This window comes from Rosa rugosa, chromosome 1 (genome assembly GCF_958449725.1).
Source record: "Rosa rugosa chromosome 1, drRosRugo1.1, whole genome shotgun sequence".
Classification (NCBI taxonomy): domain Eukaryota; kingdom Viridiplantae; phylum Streptophyta; class Magnoliopsida; order Rosales; family Rosaceae; genus Rosa; species Rosa rugosa.
The window spans coordinates 41,305,182-41,322,087 of record NC_084820.1 but is presented as its reverse complement, the minus strand read 5'-3'; the positions used below and the strand labels follow the sequence as shown (position 1 = coordinate 41,322,087).

General features: G+C 38.4%; 4 protein-coding genes across 4 annotated transcripts; 3 read left to right on the top strand and 1 right to left on the bottom strand.

Moving 5' to 3' along the window:
• The first annotated feature begins 4,240 nt into the window (after window positions 1-4,240).
• On the top strand, window positions 4,241-6,794 carry LOC133728126 (uncharacterized). Its single transcript, XM_062155536.1, has 3 exons — window positions 4,241-4,328; window positions 5,540-6,744; window positions 6,789-6,794. Exons 1-3 carry the CDS (start codon window positions 4,241-4,243, stop codon window positions 6,792-6,794), a joined length of 1,299 nt encoding a protein of 432 aa, XP_062011520.1.
• LOC133737588 (uncharacterized) lies at window positions 6,779-7,923 on the top strand. Its single transcript, XM_062165118.1, has 2 exons — window positions 6,779-7,175; window positions 7,266-7,923. The coding sequence occupies exons 1-2, from the start codon at window positions 6,820-6,822 to the stop codon at window positions 7,582-7,584; spliced, it is 675 nt and encodes a 224-aa protein (XP_062021102.1). The 5' UTR covers window positions 6,779-6,819; the 3' UTR covers window positions 7,585-7,923.
• A 2,039-nt stretch (window positions 7,924-9,962) lies between these two features.
• LOC133738379 (uncharacterized) lies at window positions 9,963-10,969 on the top strand. Its single transcript, XM_062165910.1, has one exon. The coding sequence runs from the start codon at window positions 10,566-10,568 to the stop codon at window positions 10,923-10,925; it is 360 nt and encodes a 119-aa protein (XP_062021894.1). The 5' UTR covers window positions 9,963-10,565; the 3' UTR covers window positions 10,926-10,969.
• Window positions 10,970-14,751: 3,782 nt separating this feature from the next.
• LOC133724930 (NADH dehydrogenase [ubiquinone] 1 beta subcomplex subunit 8, mitochondrial) lies at window positions 14,752-15,451 on the bottom strand. The gene has a single exon (XM_062151846.1). The coding sequence runs from the start codon at window positions 15,327-15,329 to the stop codon at window positions 14,952-14,954; it is 378 nt and encodes a 125-aa protein (XP_062007830.1). The 5' UTR covers window positions 15,330-15,451; the 3' UTR covers window positions 14,752-14,951.
• Window positions 15,452-16,906: the final 1,455 nt, after the last annotated feature.

Below are 16,906 nucleotides of genomic sequence, written 5' to 3'. Positions count from 1 at the left end.
CAATTGTACCTTGAATGTATCTCAGGATTCTCTTCGCAGCTCCATAGTGTACTTTGGTTGGCATGTGCATAAATCTGGATAACAGACTTGCAGCATACATAAGATCTGGCCATGTTGTTGTCAAGTAAAGCAAACTTCCCACTAAACTTCTGTATATACTCTCATCTGCACTACCACTTCCATCTTCTTTTTGAAATTTTTCATTGACAACTAGAGGTGTTGCGACAGATTTGCAACCAAGCATTTTGAACTTCTCTAGAATTGCCTTTTGTATATTTTTTCTGTGTAATGAAGATTCCCTCCACTGATTGAACTATTTCAATTCCCAGAAAATAATGCATGATTCCCAAATCACTCATTTCATATTTCATCATCATATCAGACTTGAAATTTGAAATCATTTTTTCACAACTTCCAGTAAATACCAAATCATCAACATATAAGGAGACAATAAGAATGCTTGATTTACTTTCAGTTTTGGTGTAAAGGGCAGGTTCATTTTCACTCCTTTGAAACCCTTTTCCTGTGAAATAGGAATCGATCTCACCGTACCAAGCTCTTGGGGCTTGTTTCAAACCATAAAGAGCCTTCTTCAGTTTGTAAACCTTCTGCTCTTTACCCTTGATGATGAAACCTTGTGGTTGTTCCATAAACACTTCTTCTTTTAACACTCCATTTAGAAATGCAGACTTTACGTCTAGTTGGTGAAGAAACCAACCTTTTTGTGCAGCAATGGAAATTAGACCTCTTATGGTCTCATGCCTTGCTACTGGTGCAAAAGTTTCATTGAAATCGACTCCAGGTATCTGCGAGTACCCTTTTGCTACGAATCTTGCTTTGTTTCTTTGTACAGAACCATCAGCATTTAGCTTGGTTTTGTAAATCCACTTTAAACCAATAACATCTTTGTTATCTGGTTTATCAACCAGATCCCATGTATTGTTCTTCACAATCACATCGATGTCCTCTTTCATCGCAGTTCTCAATTCATCTTCTTTCACAGCTTCTTCAAAATGTTCAGGTTCGAACAAGCATGCATTGCAGCTTTCATACACATCATTCAAGCTTCTTAACATGATCGGTGTTGAGCTTGGAGTTGATTGTGCATTTGAAGGTGCTGGTGAAGGTTGTTGAGGACTGTGAGGCGGTGATTGTTGTAGTGGATCAAGTTCCAACTGTTCTGGAACCTCTTGTTCATTTTGAACAACATTATCTTGCACATCTTGTTGTAGGACTGAACCTTGATTCCAATCCCAAGATGATTTCTTGCTGAAGAGAACATCTTTGCAGATAATCATTTTTTGGTTTTTCAAATTGTAGAGCCTATAGCCCTTTGTATGTGAGTTGTATCCCATGAACACAGACTTTTCACTTGATTCATCAAGCTTCCTTCTCAGCTCCTTTGGAATATGTGCATAGCAAATTGAACCAAACACCCTCAAGTGGTTAACACTTGGTTTTCTTCCACTCCAGGCTTCAATTGGTGTCATTCCTTGCACTGCTGTTGTTGGATGCCTGTTCATCAAATACACTGCGGTGTTGACAGCTTCTGCCCAAAATTCTTGAGGCATCTTCTTGTCATGCAGCATTCATTTCGCCATTTCCACGATTGTTCTGTTTTTTCTTTCAGCTACCCCGTTTTGTTGCGGTGTATAGCTTACTGTGAATTGTCTTCCCAAACCAATGTCTGCACAGAAATTTCCAAACTCATTTGATGTATATTCGCCTCCTCTGTCTGATCTTAGCACTTTGATCTTGAGATCAGCTTGTCTCTCAACCATCGCTTGAAACTTCTTGAATACTAAGTACACATCAGACTTCTGCCTTAGGAAATAAACCCAGGTCATTCTTGAATAATCATCAATGAACGTCAGAAAGTATCTGTTTCCAGCTTCTGTTATGGTCTTCATTGGGCCACACACATCAGAATGAACTAACTCAAGTGGAACTTTGTCTCTCCATGCTTTCCCTTTTGGAAATGAGATTATGTGCTGCTTTCCCAGTGCACATCCTTCACATACATCAGTAACTTCTTTAATTTTTGGCAATCCCTGCACCATTTCATTTTGCTGCAGTTGCTTGAGACTTTGAAAATTCAAATGTCCAAGTCTTCGATGCCAGAGCCAAGGATCATCCTGTAGCTCCATTTTTCTTGCACTCTCTGTTGCATATTTGAGAGTCAAAGGAAAACTTTTGTTCCTCTTCATCTCAACTTCTACCATCAGCTTCTTACTGCTCCCTCTCTCAAAGATCTTGCAAGTGTTGTCACCAAAGTGTAGGTGATATGAGTGCTCAATGAGTTGACCAACACTTAGCAGATTTGAATCAAGATCTGGAACTAACATAACATCTCTGATGAACATTTTTCCATTTTTGGTTTCCACCGCAATACTTCCTTTGCCTTTTGTGTCAACCAACATTCCATTTCCCATCTTCATTTTAGTGATGTTGTTGTAGTCAATATCATACAGAAGATTAGCATTCGCAGTCATATGGTTACTGCAAGCACTATCAACAAGCCACACATTCTCACTCACTTGTGTAGCATAGCTGACCGAGAACATGTTGGAATCACACTGTTCTTCAATGAAGTTTGCTTGTTGATTGCCTTTGTAGTTGCAATCCTTCTTGACATGACCAAACCTGTTACAATTTGTACACTTTGGTTTTCCTTTAAACCAACATTCACCAATATGAAGTTTTGAACAAATAGAACATTTTGAATAACTTGAACTGCTACTTCCTTCATTATTTTTCTTCATTAACTGATCTGATTTGCCTTCCCACTTCTTGCCTTTATTTTTCCAGTTCTTCTTCATCTTTTGTTTTCCCTTTTCTGAATTGGAACTAGATGGCTCATCATTTTTCTGATTTGAGCTAAGACTCAGTGTTTGAAAAGCTTTCTCAGATGGTTCATCATGGATCATTAACCTCTGATCAAAAGCCTTAAGTGTCCCCATCACATCTTGAACACCAAGAGTTTCCATATCCCTAGTCTCCTCTATAATACCATATTTTCTATTTAGACTCATAAGGATCTTCTGGACTACTCTCTTCTCCGTAATGGATTCACCATAGGTTTTCATTTGATTTACAATATCAGTCAGTCTAGTACTGTAATCATTTAGCAGTTCAGTCTCATTCATTCTAGTATATTCAAAATCTCTTCTCAAAGATTGAAGTTTAACAGCTCTAACCTTTTCTGAGCCTTTGAACTCAAGCAGCAGAACATCCCAAGCTGCTTTTGCTGTTACTTCATTTGAGATTCTTGGAAATATCTCTTCTGAGACTGAGTTTTCTAGTATTCCTAGAGCTTTTGCATCTTTCTTTATGTTTGTCTTCAGCTCCACTCTCTGAGCATTAGACATATTTTCAATTTCTGGAACTGTATAGCCTTCATCCACATAACTCCATAGTTCATGTGAGATGAACATGGTTCTCATCTTGATCACCCAGAAGTCGAAGTTTTCTCCACTGAAGATTGGAACTTTGATTTCTGATGAGTTGCTTGAACTAGCCATATTAGATCAGTACCTTGTGTTTGATTTTTTTTCTTTTTTTTTTTTGATCCAACAGTTGATACGACCTAGTTGATATTGATCAACAGAGCTCTGATACCATGTTGAGTATATTTGTAAAATTTTGATTGCTTCTACTTTGTATTTGAACAAAATATAATCGAAACCACAACTTGTTGATTTGATTAATTTGCAGTAGCAAATGAAGCATGAACAGATCAACTTAACCCAGCAAACTTGTGTACTTGAGTTTCTGAACTTGTTTTTTTTTTTTTTACATCAACCAACACTTCCCTTATATATGGTACAAGATTAACCTGCAAAATATCTAAGATGAAAGCATATTAAACTAGATTAAAAGTACTTTAGATACAAAATATCTAGCTTAATTTGAGTGGAACAAACAGTAATGCAAGTTTCTGTAAAATATCTTTCACCGCAGCATATTTCAAGACAGCGAACAGACTCAACCTTCGCGACATACTTAGTTATTCCGCGACCTGTTATTCGCGAACACTACTTCTCAGCGAACTCGCGACTTACTTTTCCCTGCAGTGACGTCATCTCGCGAGTGCTCTTTAGCAAACCTTCGCGACCAACTTACCTCGCGAACATTTCGTCACGGTGACTTCATCTCGCGAACATTTCGTCGCGGTGACTTCATCTCGCGAACGCACTTTAGCGAACCTTCACGGCGAACTCACTTCGTGAACTTTTCGCGGATGGAGCAGGAAAGCATTAATTCTATCATGAATAGGGGTACCCCCTTTCAGCACTGGAACATTATCAGCTCCGATGGAAATATAGGAGGTAGATTTCCTTCCACTTTTGTTATGAAAAGCTAAGTGGGGATCTCTTTCCATTTCCTTTTGGACCCAGAAAGGAAGTTGGAGCCTGAGATTGAAAAAATAATGAGGCGAACTTAAAAATGAGCTGAAGTCAAGAATGTATTTCCGAGCACAATGCAAACTTAAAAATGCAGTACTGCATATAATGTATTTCCATATATCCAAAAGAAGAATGTATTTCTGGCACCATGCAAACAAGTAAGCTATGATGCACGGAAACGCGAAATTGCCGGCGTATCCCGTATCGATCCGGGAAACGGGTACGAAACGGCTCGGAAATGCCCGGAAACGCGTATCCTGATTTGGAAACGATTTGGATACGTCCGTATCCTATGTGGAAACGTCAGAATGTAAATAAATCGAAAACGTGGGGGTAATACTGACTTTTGATTCTGCAAAAATTGGAAAAAAAAAAAAAACAAAAGACCTAGATCGAGAGAGAGAGAGAGAGAGAGAGACGCGACATCTCAGCCGCTCCATCGTTTCTCTTCTGCAAAAGACGTAACGGAACACCTCCTTCATTGTTTCTCTTCTGCAAAAACGAGACCCAGATCGAGTGTTTCTCTTCTGGCTTCGTCGTTCGGTCGTTCCTCTTCTGCTCTTCTTCTCAAGTCGGAATTTTTCTGCTCAAGACTTCTCCAGTTCTCCTCTTCTTCGATTCGCTTGGACCTTGGAGCTTGGAGATTTAATTTCTAGCCGCTTCAGGTACGTTTGTTCTGCTCTTCTTCTCATATTTGTTCTTCAATTTGTTGTGTGTATAGCAGCAACTATGGGCTAGCTAGTTCTTATGTTATTTTGTTATTTTGTTGTTTTGTTGTGTCTCTTAACTTGTAGTGCAGAATAATGCAACGGTAATGCGTCAAACACCATTATTGAATTTGAATCCACTAGCTACTTTCTTAGTTCTTACTTCTTACTTCTTACTTTTGGTTTTAAAACGAGATAGCAATTCTGAGCTAGGAAATAGTGTTAGCTTATATCAAGACATGCGGGAACAATAATGCAGTTCATTCAACTTGTAAAAAAGTTCATCTTTTGTTGTAGAAAATGGGACATCGATGTCATCATGAATAGACATATATGTAGATCTGCGGTCAATAACATAGAAGCAAAATTAAGATAATTCCACTACTTTCAGTGATGTTAATTATGATTGTGACCAATATTTTTCAGGAACCATGAGCAGCGGAGGAACACCTCCTATTAGTTCTAGTGCCGGGTCTGTTAACGCCGGTGCTAGTAGTGGATCTGCTGATCCTGAAAATGAGACCATTGATGATAAAGCACCATTGTGGAAATTTGTGAAGAAGATTCAAAAAAGGGCAGGTGGAGGAAGTTGGAGGTGGCAGTGCAATTTTTGCAAATTGCACTACAACGGGTCTTATACTAGAGTTCGTGGTCATTTGTTGAAAGAAGGAACAGCGGGGGTGGCAGTTTGCAACAAGGTTACTCCTCATGCATTTACTCAAATGTCCAAGTTGGTGAGAGAATGCAAGGAGAGACTAATGAATGCAGCTCCTAGACAAGTTCCTCTACCATCATCAGGACAGCAAGGGGGGAGTTCCGCCACAAGTAGCTATGGGATGAGTTATCATGCCTATACACAAGCACAAACAGCAAGTGATGGTGGAAAGAAGAGGAAAACAGCTGCTGGTTCAGTTGAAAAGGCCTTCCAAAACTCAGCTAGGGAGCAATGCAATAGTGAGGTTGCAAGGATGTACTACATCGGTGGCTTATCTTTCAACCTAGCTAGAAATCCACACTATCGGAACTCCTACATTCGTGCTTCTACCCTTCCAGGCTACATTCCACCAGGCTACAATGCTCTAAGGACCACACTTCTTGCAAAAGAAAGGAAAAATATTGAGAATCATTTAGAGCCAATCAAGATTACATGGAAAGACAAAGGTGTGAGTCTTTGTAGTGATGGTTGGTCTGATGCACAAAGAAGACCATTGATTAATGTGATAGCCACTTGCGAGAGTGGTCCGATGATGTTGAGGGCTATAAACTGTGAGGGGGAATTCAATGATCATGCATTGATTGCAAACTTGATTATAGATTCCATCAAGGAAGTGGGTTGGGAAAATGTTGTGCAAGTGATTACCGACAATGCTCCTGTTTGTTCCAAGGTCGGTGCCTTGATAACAAGTAAGTATCCTACTATTTTTTGGACACCATGTGTAGTGCATACTTTGAATCTTGCTATCAAGAATATTTGCACACCTTCATTAGTTGCAAGCAATGCGGATGTGTTTGATGCATGTTGTTGGATACAGCCAGTTTCTGAGGATGTTATGTTTATCAAGAACTTTATTATGAATCATGGAATGAGATTAGTGATGTTTAATGACCATTGCAATTTGAAGTTGCTTTCGGTTGCTCCCGCAAGGTTTGCATCTATGTTAATCATGCTAAAGAGGTTTAGGCAAATCAAAAATGGTTTGCAACAGATGGTCATCAGTCCAAAGTGGGATGATTACAAAGAAGATGATGTTAGGAAGGCAGCTTCTGTGAAAGAGAAATTATTAGATGAGTTGTTGTGGGATGACATTGATTACATCATTTCTTTTACTGAGCCTATCTATGAGATGATCAGGAGAGCAGACACTGATAGGCCTTCTCTTCATTTGGTGTATGAATGGTGGGATAGTATGATTGAGCAAGTGAAGAAAGCTATCTACAGGAAAGAAAGGAAGCAACCTCATCAAGAGTCTCCATTTTGGGATGCGGTGTATAAGGTTCTAATGGCTCGTTGGTCCAAGAGCAATACTTCTCTCAATTGCTTGGCACATTCATTGAATCCGAAGTAAGTATAACATTTGTTTCTCTTTTACTTGTTTGTTTAATCTTTCATAAATTATAATGTGAATTAAACTTATTCTTATTTTATATCTAGGTATTATAGTTCGGAATGGCTTAGTGAAGATACTAATCGGGTTGCTCCCCACAAAGATTTAGAAATTACAAGGGAGAGCAAAAATTGTATCCTTAGATACTTTGCCAATGAAGATGATCGAAGGAAAGTTAACATAGAATTTGCCAATTTTTCTATGTGCATGCAAGAGTTTGGAAGTGGAGATGCTATGAAGGATAGGTTTATTATGCAGCCTATAACATGGTGGGCTGTCCATGGAGCTTCGGCACCATCTCTCCAAGCCATAGCCTTCAAGGTTCTAGGTCAACCTTGTTCTTCTTCATGTTGTGAAATAAATTAGAGTACTTACAATTTCATTCACTCTGTGAGGAGGAACAAGATAACACCACAAAGAGCGGAAGATTTGGTGTTTGTGCATACCAATCTTCGCCTTTTAGCTAGAAGAAGCCCAAGTTACAATGAGAGTGCAACTCAAATGTGGGATGTTGGAGGTGATGAGTTTGATTCTTTGGAAGAGACTAATGTTGGAAGGCTTGAGATTGCTAACCTTTCACTTGATGAACCACAATTAGAGGGGGTTTTGTTTAATGTTGATCATGAAGATGAAGACCTTGAGGATGTTGTCCAAGTTGAATGAAGTTGATGGTTGTTAACTTGTTATTAGTTGTGTTAACCTTTTATTTGAACCTTTGGATTGATAATGTTTGATTGTGATAAACTAGTACTTTGTTTATGTTTCATATTTTTTTTTTCTAATTTTATATATATATATATATATTTAATTGGTGTTTCCTTCACCCGTTTCCTATTACATTTAAGATTTGTCGTTTCCACGTTTCCGATCATATCGTATCCGGGTACTCGTACCCGTATCGGTGCTTCTTAGCAAGTAAGCATATTAATTAGTATATGAAAAAGTCGTGTTTTGTTTGGGATCCACAAACAAGGCTCAATTGGTAAGAAATTAGTTGATCAATGTAAAACCAGTTAAACCTGTTAATTACACGACTTCATTAATGTATATATTCCACTATAGTAGGAAACAGAGGTCAACTAGTCAACTACCATTATTATTATTAACAGAGAGGACTGAGTGGGGATTAAAATAATCACCGATGCTCTGGTGCTCCTCCTTCGTGAAATGCCAAAACCACACGGACTTTGAGACCCACACCCCTAGCCATCTCCATTACCGCCGGATAGTGTTCCCAGTCGTAGGGCTGGGCATATGTCGGGCCGGTTCGGTTTGAAGCCCAAACCGTTTCCGACCCGAAGTAGTCGGTTGGGCCCAATTTCAAACCGACAACCGAATAACAAATGAGTGGGCCGAGTATTCGGTTGGGCTGAATTTTCGGGTCGGCCGGTTCGGTTTTCGGTTGGGCCGAACTTTCAATTTTGGCCCATTTTTCCTTTTAAGTTGCCTTCATTTTTGAACCAATTTGAAGGCCCAAGTTTTACGTCTTTACGTTTTACGGTTTTACCTGCTTTTTTGGCCCAATTTCAAGCCATTTTCAAGCCCAATTTTGTATTTAGCAAAAGTATTAAAAGAACAAACAAATACTATACCAGTTTTCTAACATTGGTATTTTCTTTTTTGTTCCAAAGTAAAATTCATGAACTAACTCGTGAGATTCATGAATTGGTATTTTCTCAGCTTAATAGCTCAGATTTGCCGATTATTATTTTCTGAGCTTATTAGCCCAAATTTGCAGACTATTATAAACAATAAATCATTTGATCTGACCAAGTGCTCCCATTTGGAATCTGTAGGTTAACATCACCATCGCCTATATATTTCTTGCCAAAGGTTTTATTAATTCTCTGCAAAATCAGAAACACTACGTAAATAATCAGTTATAATAATTCCAATCCAACCAAATATGCAAGCAACTAATTTCTCTAACAGAAACCAAAACCTCTCAGATCTAAATAGTTTGTTCTGAACCCATGCAATCTAAAGGGAGGCAGATGCTTACAAACTCATATCTCACCATTACATACTGATCGAATCTAAAGTATCAAAATTGAAAGAGAAATAGTAGATCTATGAACATGAATCTAATCGAATCTATAATAATTTCAATGAATCCAAAACATGAAGTGAAAAGAAAAACTAAAAGAGATTAGATCTATGAACATAAAACTTATGAAAGAATAACAGTATAACAGAGAAGTACCTTTGGATACGAGAGGCTGCGGTGGATGACGTAGTGGACGCGGTGGACCTCATGTTGACAGCGTGAGATAGAAAAGGGTGCGAGAGAAAAGGGTGAGAGAGGGCTGAGAGTTTGAGACGTGAGAGAGAAGCGGCTGAGACCGCTAGAGAGAGGGATGAGGTGAGGAAATGAGAAAAGCTTCTAGGGTTGTTAGCTTTTATATAGGTGTTAAGATCGTGTGTGGTAAGGTGCATCTGAAATAAGCCTTACCCACTAAAAATTCGACAGCACATTAAAAAAATATACATATATTTTTAATCCGGGCGGTTCGGTTTCCTCCGGTCTGTTTAAGTGACAAAACCGGGTCCGAACCGAAAAGATCCGGTTCGGTTCGGTAAATGCAGTTTTCAGTGTTTTTTGCAAGCGGTTCGGTTACCAAACCGGAATTCCGGTCCGGTTCGGCCGGTTTTTTAGTCCAAATCGGTTTTTTGCCCACCCCTACCCAGTCGTATACCATTGGTTCGCTTTCTACTTCCCCCCAGTGTATATCTATCAGCAAGCCACGAACTCCCGCGCTCCTGAGGCTCGTTAAGTGAGGAAGAAGAGTCATCGGAACGAGAATGGACGACTCCTTAGGCGTGACGTATATCGGAGCATAACTGAATTCAAAATCAGTCGGTCCGCCGTACAAATAATAGAGACTGATTAAAAACAATCAATTTTTCTCAATATGGGGGTGAGATCAGATAATGAGACTCTAAAACCTTGATCAACAATAGTCATAAGCCTTGGGCAAGGTAAAGAAAGCTAGCTAGCTAGAGGTTCTTAATGTGTATTCAGTTTTAAAAAGGTATTAAAACACCATTGTAAAACGCACATGGACTTGGAAAAAATGTAAACCCAAATATTAAGCCAGCAGTTACAGATTCATAGATTTAATTTTAGTAAAGGTTTAATGGCATTAGACCAGAACTGTTCTTAACCTAATTCCCAACTCCCAATTCAAACTTGATTTAAACCTCATAAAGCCTCTGTTACTTATCCCCAGTGCCCAAGTCTATAAATAGTTCTCCATGTCATCCTCCAGTTCACAGACCAAGTAGTAAATCTATAAAACCAATATCAGAAGGTTGCGTTTGATACTAGCTAGCTAGCCCCAGAAGCCATGTCAATGAACATTGAAGCATTGTTTTCAGTGCTACTAGTGGCATATTGCAGTACTGTCTTGCTGGCCAATGCGCAGATTCTACCACCCAATGCTCCTTCGATTCCAGGCCTGTTTCCACCAGGAATGCCGCAGGATGCACTCAAGTGTTGGTCATCCCTAACCAACATTAGTGGATGTGCTTTGGAAGTCTTTCGCTCTATTTTCAGCTTGCAATTTGGCAACATTGGTCCCAACTGTTGCAAGGCCTTTCTTGGTTTGGAGGAAAGCTGTTGGCCTAGAATGTTTCCTTTGAATCCTTTCTTTCCTCCCTTGCTCAACAACAGCTGTTCTCTCAGAGGTTTTGTGCCACCGGCATGATGTAGGAGAAGGTGCTGATCAATTCATGATGAATAAAGAAAGAAGAAATCTGCCCAAAATAAGTTAAAAATATGAAAGTATTTAGTCGATGACAATTCTTGTTCGAGCAATAGTATCTCAGAGCTATAGGGGTTGCAGATTTCACTCCAGTTCTTACAGTTTTTTTTAAGCTTCCTAGTTCCTAGTCAAATAAGGTTTACGTTAATTTCGTAAGTTACATTTTCTTATTCTAGTCCTATGAGGAAACTTAGGGTTGTAACATCCAGGTTTGATATTACTAATAAATTTTAGAGATTTTTCTCTATTTTCGCAATTGTAGCTTCTTCTATTTACAGCTCTAAAATGGATAGCCAGATAGGATCTGAAAGAACCTTCCTTCCGAGAGGTGAGTTATTTGAGGAGTCCAAGGGAAACCTTCCTCGATTCACAGAACGCTCCGCTAGTACAGTTAGTCAGCTACCAACTAGACCTATGTTCAATAATTTTCTATTACTTGCTACCAAGAATAATTCTGAATGACCAACTTAATGCTCAACATCATTCTTGCGACATTTTAGATCTCCCCGATCCCGCACCTGCAATGTAAACGGAGAACCCACCCCCGCACCCGCAATGCTTATGAGGCAAGCCCGGCCGATACTCGCTCCGCAACCCATTTTCCCATCCGCAGTATGAGTATTATCAGCTTGTTCTATTTCCATGCATTTTTAATTTACTTGATGACATTTTTTTTTTTTATCTGAACTTGATGACATAGATAGGGTGCAATATCCGAATTTCAAAATTGATGGGGCATGAAATTAAGCACCATACTCGATTCAAAAAGTAGATTTGCATGAGAAAATTTGAAGAGGTGAATGGAAAAAACTAAGGACCATAAAGTATATATAAGATTGAATCCTCAACCCTATAAATCCTATAATGGGATAAAATTTGAAACCTTAACTCTAAGGCATAATATTGATGCTCTGTATGGATTGAAACCTTAACTCTATGAGGTTCCTATCCCTAATATACATAAGAATGCGTCTTGCTCTGGAGTAGCAAGTTTTACTGTATAGTGAGAGGGAGTGAGGAACTGGTTAACTAAGAGTATTGCCAAAATCTATGCAAACAAGTGAGCACTAAACTGCAAGGAATCTATACCTCATAATTTCTCAAGTACAATAGGTGGACACTTCTATCATCTGCATTCCAAGTCCGAAATAATCCAATGAACAATATTCCATGATGCAATTCACAAAGATGACAATATCCCAGCAAGATCTCATTAATGTCATAAACTAAAAAAATGGAATACTATTACAGCATCAGAAGTTGATGCTTTTGTTTGTGTCAAGCACTACAGTGTCTAAACGAGTGATTAATTTCTCTATCAGACGTATCAAACAATTATGCAGAGGACAAATAAAATTCCAATATAACCAGTGAAACGTCCAAGAAGCACTAAAACCTATTTTAAACTGGTAATATAGGGGGGGGGGGGGGAAGGTTCCTGGAACAATACAAGACTACTTTCCTTTTCTATGACTAGACTCTAGACCTTTCCAAACTCATTCTAGTAAGGACAGAAGTACCATTGACTGTATACAGTTCTGACATTTATCCACAATCACAATATAACTGAGTGTTGGAAATTAACATGCCACATTTATCCATCTTCAATTTTCTTATAGGTTGGTTTGCATGAAACGTCCTAGTCTTACAAAAGCCATGTATATAATTATTAAAGAAAACCTCAAAAATTCAAGGGTTTCAAGGTTACACTGCTCACATCTATTCAATCAGCTACACAAAATAACAGAAAGTTATTTCTACACCAATAACTCATGTTCCTGTGGTAATAATGATTTTTCTATGTATAACAAATTAACATGCAGCAATAAAAATAGGTCCATTTGCTCAATCCATAAAGCATTCAGGACTACAGTCCCACAAAACTGTATACATTTCTGACAAATAACTATTTTTCCTTTCAAAACAATCCTGATGAAATCATCCTTTACCAGTTTTACATTCTCAGAAACAGAAGCAATAACAAAGGAAGACCCTAGAGACGCAACCTAGCAATCACATTATAAACTGTGACAATTCATGGTGAAAAAAGAGAAAAAAAAACTTCTCTTGACCACACAAACATAATAAAAATATAATATGTCATTGAATTAATCAAATGCTCTACTATGAAAAGCATGCCATGCCAGAGCCAAAAAAAAACTTAAAAGGCGTTTCAGAACGAATTTTTCAGTGTCAACCAACCTACCATTCTTCATACCATGAATTTGATCCATACAACCAAAAATGTACATTTCAGAAACATCATGACCCACAACTCATTAATTTCAGCACTCGGACACAATTACATAATTAGCATATCTCACATATGAGATATACACACACTAGGATAAAACATGAACCGAGCATCTTAACTTCAAATCAGAAGAAGGTGATGTAAAGACAACAAAAGAAGCTGACAAGAGGCACAACCAATATTATCCGTGTTGGCTAGAGGCATTATTTAGAACCATATTTAACATAGAAATCAACAAATGCATATGACAAACTAATACCGCACAAATAAAAGGTTGATAACATAACAAAAAAATGTTCGGTATCATTTGGTTGGCAGTCTGTTTCGATGACAACCAAGGGGAGGATAACAAATTATAGGTGACATAATCGCGAAATCTCCCCCTACTCAACATCAATTTTGTATGAACTTCAAAGAATTTAAGGAAAATGAGGATAACTACTTAGTATAAGAATCACAGGAGACAACTTCCTCGACTGAGGAAGTTTGGAATGAAGAACACTTTTTTTTTTTTTTTTGTCTTTTCCTTGTGTGGTATAATATCTAGACTACACACATAAGGTTAACTTCCTGCCCTTGAAAGAAGCTAAAATCTCCCTTCTAATAATGGGATAAGTACAACTTAGCTGTAAGGGCATGGGGATTAGACAAATACAAGAAGTTGTATAATTCTGGCATATATACCCACAACTACAGCATAAAATAAGTTGTGGGAAATACCACGAAGACAATATGAAAACTCAGAATTATATGTTTCATGGACACAATTATCCATATTATTTTAGGGCAATCGCTTCTTTTCCCTTTTTTCGATTGATTCTTTGGAGGCATGGATGGCCTAGACATACAAGACTACAAGAGCCTCTTACATAATACTCAAACAAACATCAAACAATTCACTAGTTTGAAGGTAACACTCTGTTCACATCTGAATCAGCTACCCAAAAGAACAAAAGTTGCATCCAGATCAATAACTCAATTTCCTAGGCGAATTATGAGTATTTGCACTACATCAAAGTAAACTGGAGAATGTATAAAGCATTTAATATTGAGAGTCTCATGAACTGGGTACTCATTTTTTGAATAGCCATTGTTTTTCTCAAAAATCGCTCATAAGACGCAATATTGAATGCTTTATACACTCACCAAAAGGAAAACCATTAGTGCCGCATTTACATACTTGGAAACACAAAAAATGCCACACAATGACCCTTGCAACACAACTGGAAAATAAAGTCATAAATTGCGGCCCAAAAGATGGAGATAAAAACCTCCCAAAAACAACAGGTGAAAGTAAAAAAATAGGGAAACTGTTTCACACTCTTCCAAGATTCATCTAACCTTGTTCGGTGTTACTCTAAGCACTATTCTACACATATAGCTTGATATCACTATCCCAATTTGAGCTCAACTACCACAAATGTATGTTCCGAGATTTATGATGACCCAAAACCCGTAATTTAAAACACTACAACATAACCTAAACAGCTAGTACATATCACATTGAGATCGATATGAAACAATGCATAAAAATAAAGTGATTCAAACGAAATCAGACTGGCAATTTGTTCCAAGATGGTGTCATCCAAAACATACAATGCTCACAGTTATGAGGCACAGAACATTATTTAAAGCCATATCAAACATGGGAAATGCACAAAAACACATCTCAAAACAAGAATTACCACACAATTAGAACAAGCCCAACTACCCTTCTATGGTTCTCCGCCGAGCTCCACTCGTAGATTGTCGTATGGGTACACTTTCGGCGCAAACGGAATTTTGGACGCCTTGTCGTTCCACACGGCCAACAAGCCCAGCCCAACAAAGCAGCTCAGACCTCCAGTCAGCCAAGCCAAAGCTTCGTACTTTCCCACAGTGTCGGCGATGCGATCGATACAGGGTTCGGGGAACGGCGTGCCGTTGTCCCAGACGAGCTCGTCGTTGACGGAGAGGGGTCTGTCGGGGACGATGTGTTTGCCGACGGGGAGGCCCATGCCGGCGCGGAGGCGGAGAGAGGAGGCGACGGAACGGTGGACGACGCCGTTTCCGCCCATGATTTTGGACGCCGCGCTGCTCAGTCTTCCTGCCATTTGTGATGAGTCTGCTTCTTTTCTCGCTTTGAAATCTGAAGAAATCGCACTGGGGATTTGGGGCAAGTGAAATAAGATGAGCTCGAGGACGACGTAGTTTTGGGCCGCCTTGTGTGTTTTCTATTTTGTTCAAGATGGGTTACCTATATATATTAGCCCAATTAGAATTGACTAGTACATATAGTATCTACATTACCGAGCATTTAACTGTTTTACTTGACAATCATTTATTCTCGTATCACAGCATAAATCAGCTTATCTTATAAGCACAGTCGTACCAAATTGGCCCCAAATCACCAATATTTAATGGTCATGGTTCCACTAGAGGGACTGCAGAGGTAAGCTGTAATTGAAGACTGTATGCATGTGACAGACTCGTATGAAGTTTAAGAGGGTGGGCATTTTTCACCGTTCTGCTAAAAATGAACGGATTGGGTTGATTAAAATAATTGGTTCTCAATTTTTCCTCTCTCAACTAACTAATTAACTGTCACTAGTGCTCATTTCTCACCCAATAGCTACAAACTAGCCTCTAGTGCTGATAGCGCCTTCAACTGAGGAACAAGCAAACCGAACCCTACAAAACATCTCGTTCAACTACACTTATCGCATTAAGTTTCTGATAAAGTCAGGGAACAATTATGTGGGTTTAGGGGATTTCACTACTTCACAACCTTTGAAAGTCACCACCATTTTTGTATTTAATTTTCAAGTATGTAGAAGCTGGGGGGTGTATTAAAGTTTGGGTTAATGCTCATACACCCCAAATCCTCGAGAATACTTCTCATACACCCCAATGTCTTATTTTTATTCCTCTTTACACAACCTTTTCTCTCTTTTCTTCCTACCTACCCATCTTATCAAAATTCCTACCTTCAATACCCTTATTTGCTGTCTATTTCAGTTTTCTTTGATGTCTACTTCATTGTTTGCATAACAAAAGTTTTGTTGAAACGTGGTGGGCCCATCAGAATTTTATTTGTTTAAATATATATGCAGATGTTAACAGTCATCCTCTATTTTCAACGGTAAACAGTACGCTTTACTATTCAGAATTTCGATCGTTAACAGACTAGAGTTAAATGTTATTTGCCAAAGTACTACAAAAGAATTGAAGAAAGAAAGAGAAAAACTGAAAAAAAAAAAAAAAAAAAAAATTGAAAGACTATAGAGACAGTCTGAAAAGAGAAACTACTAATTACTGAGATCTCATCTTTAGTATCCAAACTAGGATCTATAAAGTTGAGCAGGATATTGAAAATCTCTTATATACTCTCAAAGAGGAACAAAAACCTCTTGATTATTTGAGCATTGGTTAGATCCGCAAATCACTGGTATCAAAGCTTGTAAGAGGCTCAGCAGGGGAATCCCCAATGGGGACAATGTCTGATTTAATAATAGAGAGACTGAATTCTCTATTAAAATCTTCTGATGAAAAATATCAGAACCTGCAGAAAGAATTATCTAGATCTCAAGATCATCTAGAAAAAATACCTGTTATAATCCGCCAATTAGAAAAATTGGAAAACAAACTGGATTATATCAAGGAACTTCCAAAAACGGAAGAAGAAAAGCTA

What these genes read in the sequence shown, in the direction of transcription:
- LOC133738379 (XM_062165910.1), top strand. Translation starts at nt 10,566, where the DNA reads ATGTCAATGAACATTGAAGCATTGTTTTCAGTGCTACTAGTGGCATAT.
- LOC133728126 (XM_062155536.1), top strand. Translation starts at nt 4,241, where the DNA reads ATGGAGCAGGAAAGCATTAATTCTATCATGAATAGGGGTACCCCCTTT. An exon ending in CTCCGATGGAAATATAGGAG is followed by an intron (nt 4,329 to 5,539) that starts GTAGATTTCCTT and finishes AATATTTTTCAG; the next exon opens with GAACCATGAGCAGCGGAGGA.
- LOC133737588 (XM_062165118.1), top strand. Translation starts at nt 6,820, where the DNA reads ATGGTCATCAGTCCAAAGTGGGATGATTACAAAGAAGATGATGTTAGG. An exon ending in GCACATTCATTGAATCCGAA is followed by an intron (nt 7,176 to 7,265) that starts GTAAGTATAACA and finishes TTTTATATCTAG; the next exon opens with GTATTATAGTTCGGAATGGC.
- LOC133724930 (XM_062151846.1), bottom strand. Translation starts at nt 15,329, where the DNA reads ATGGCAGGAAGACTGAGCAGCGCGGCGTCCAAAATCATGGGCGGAAAC.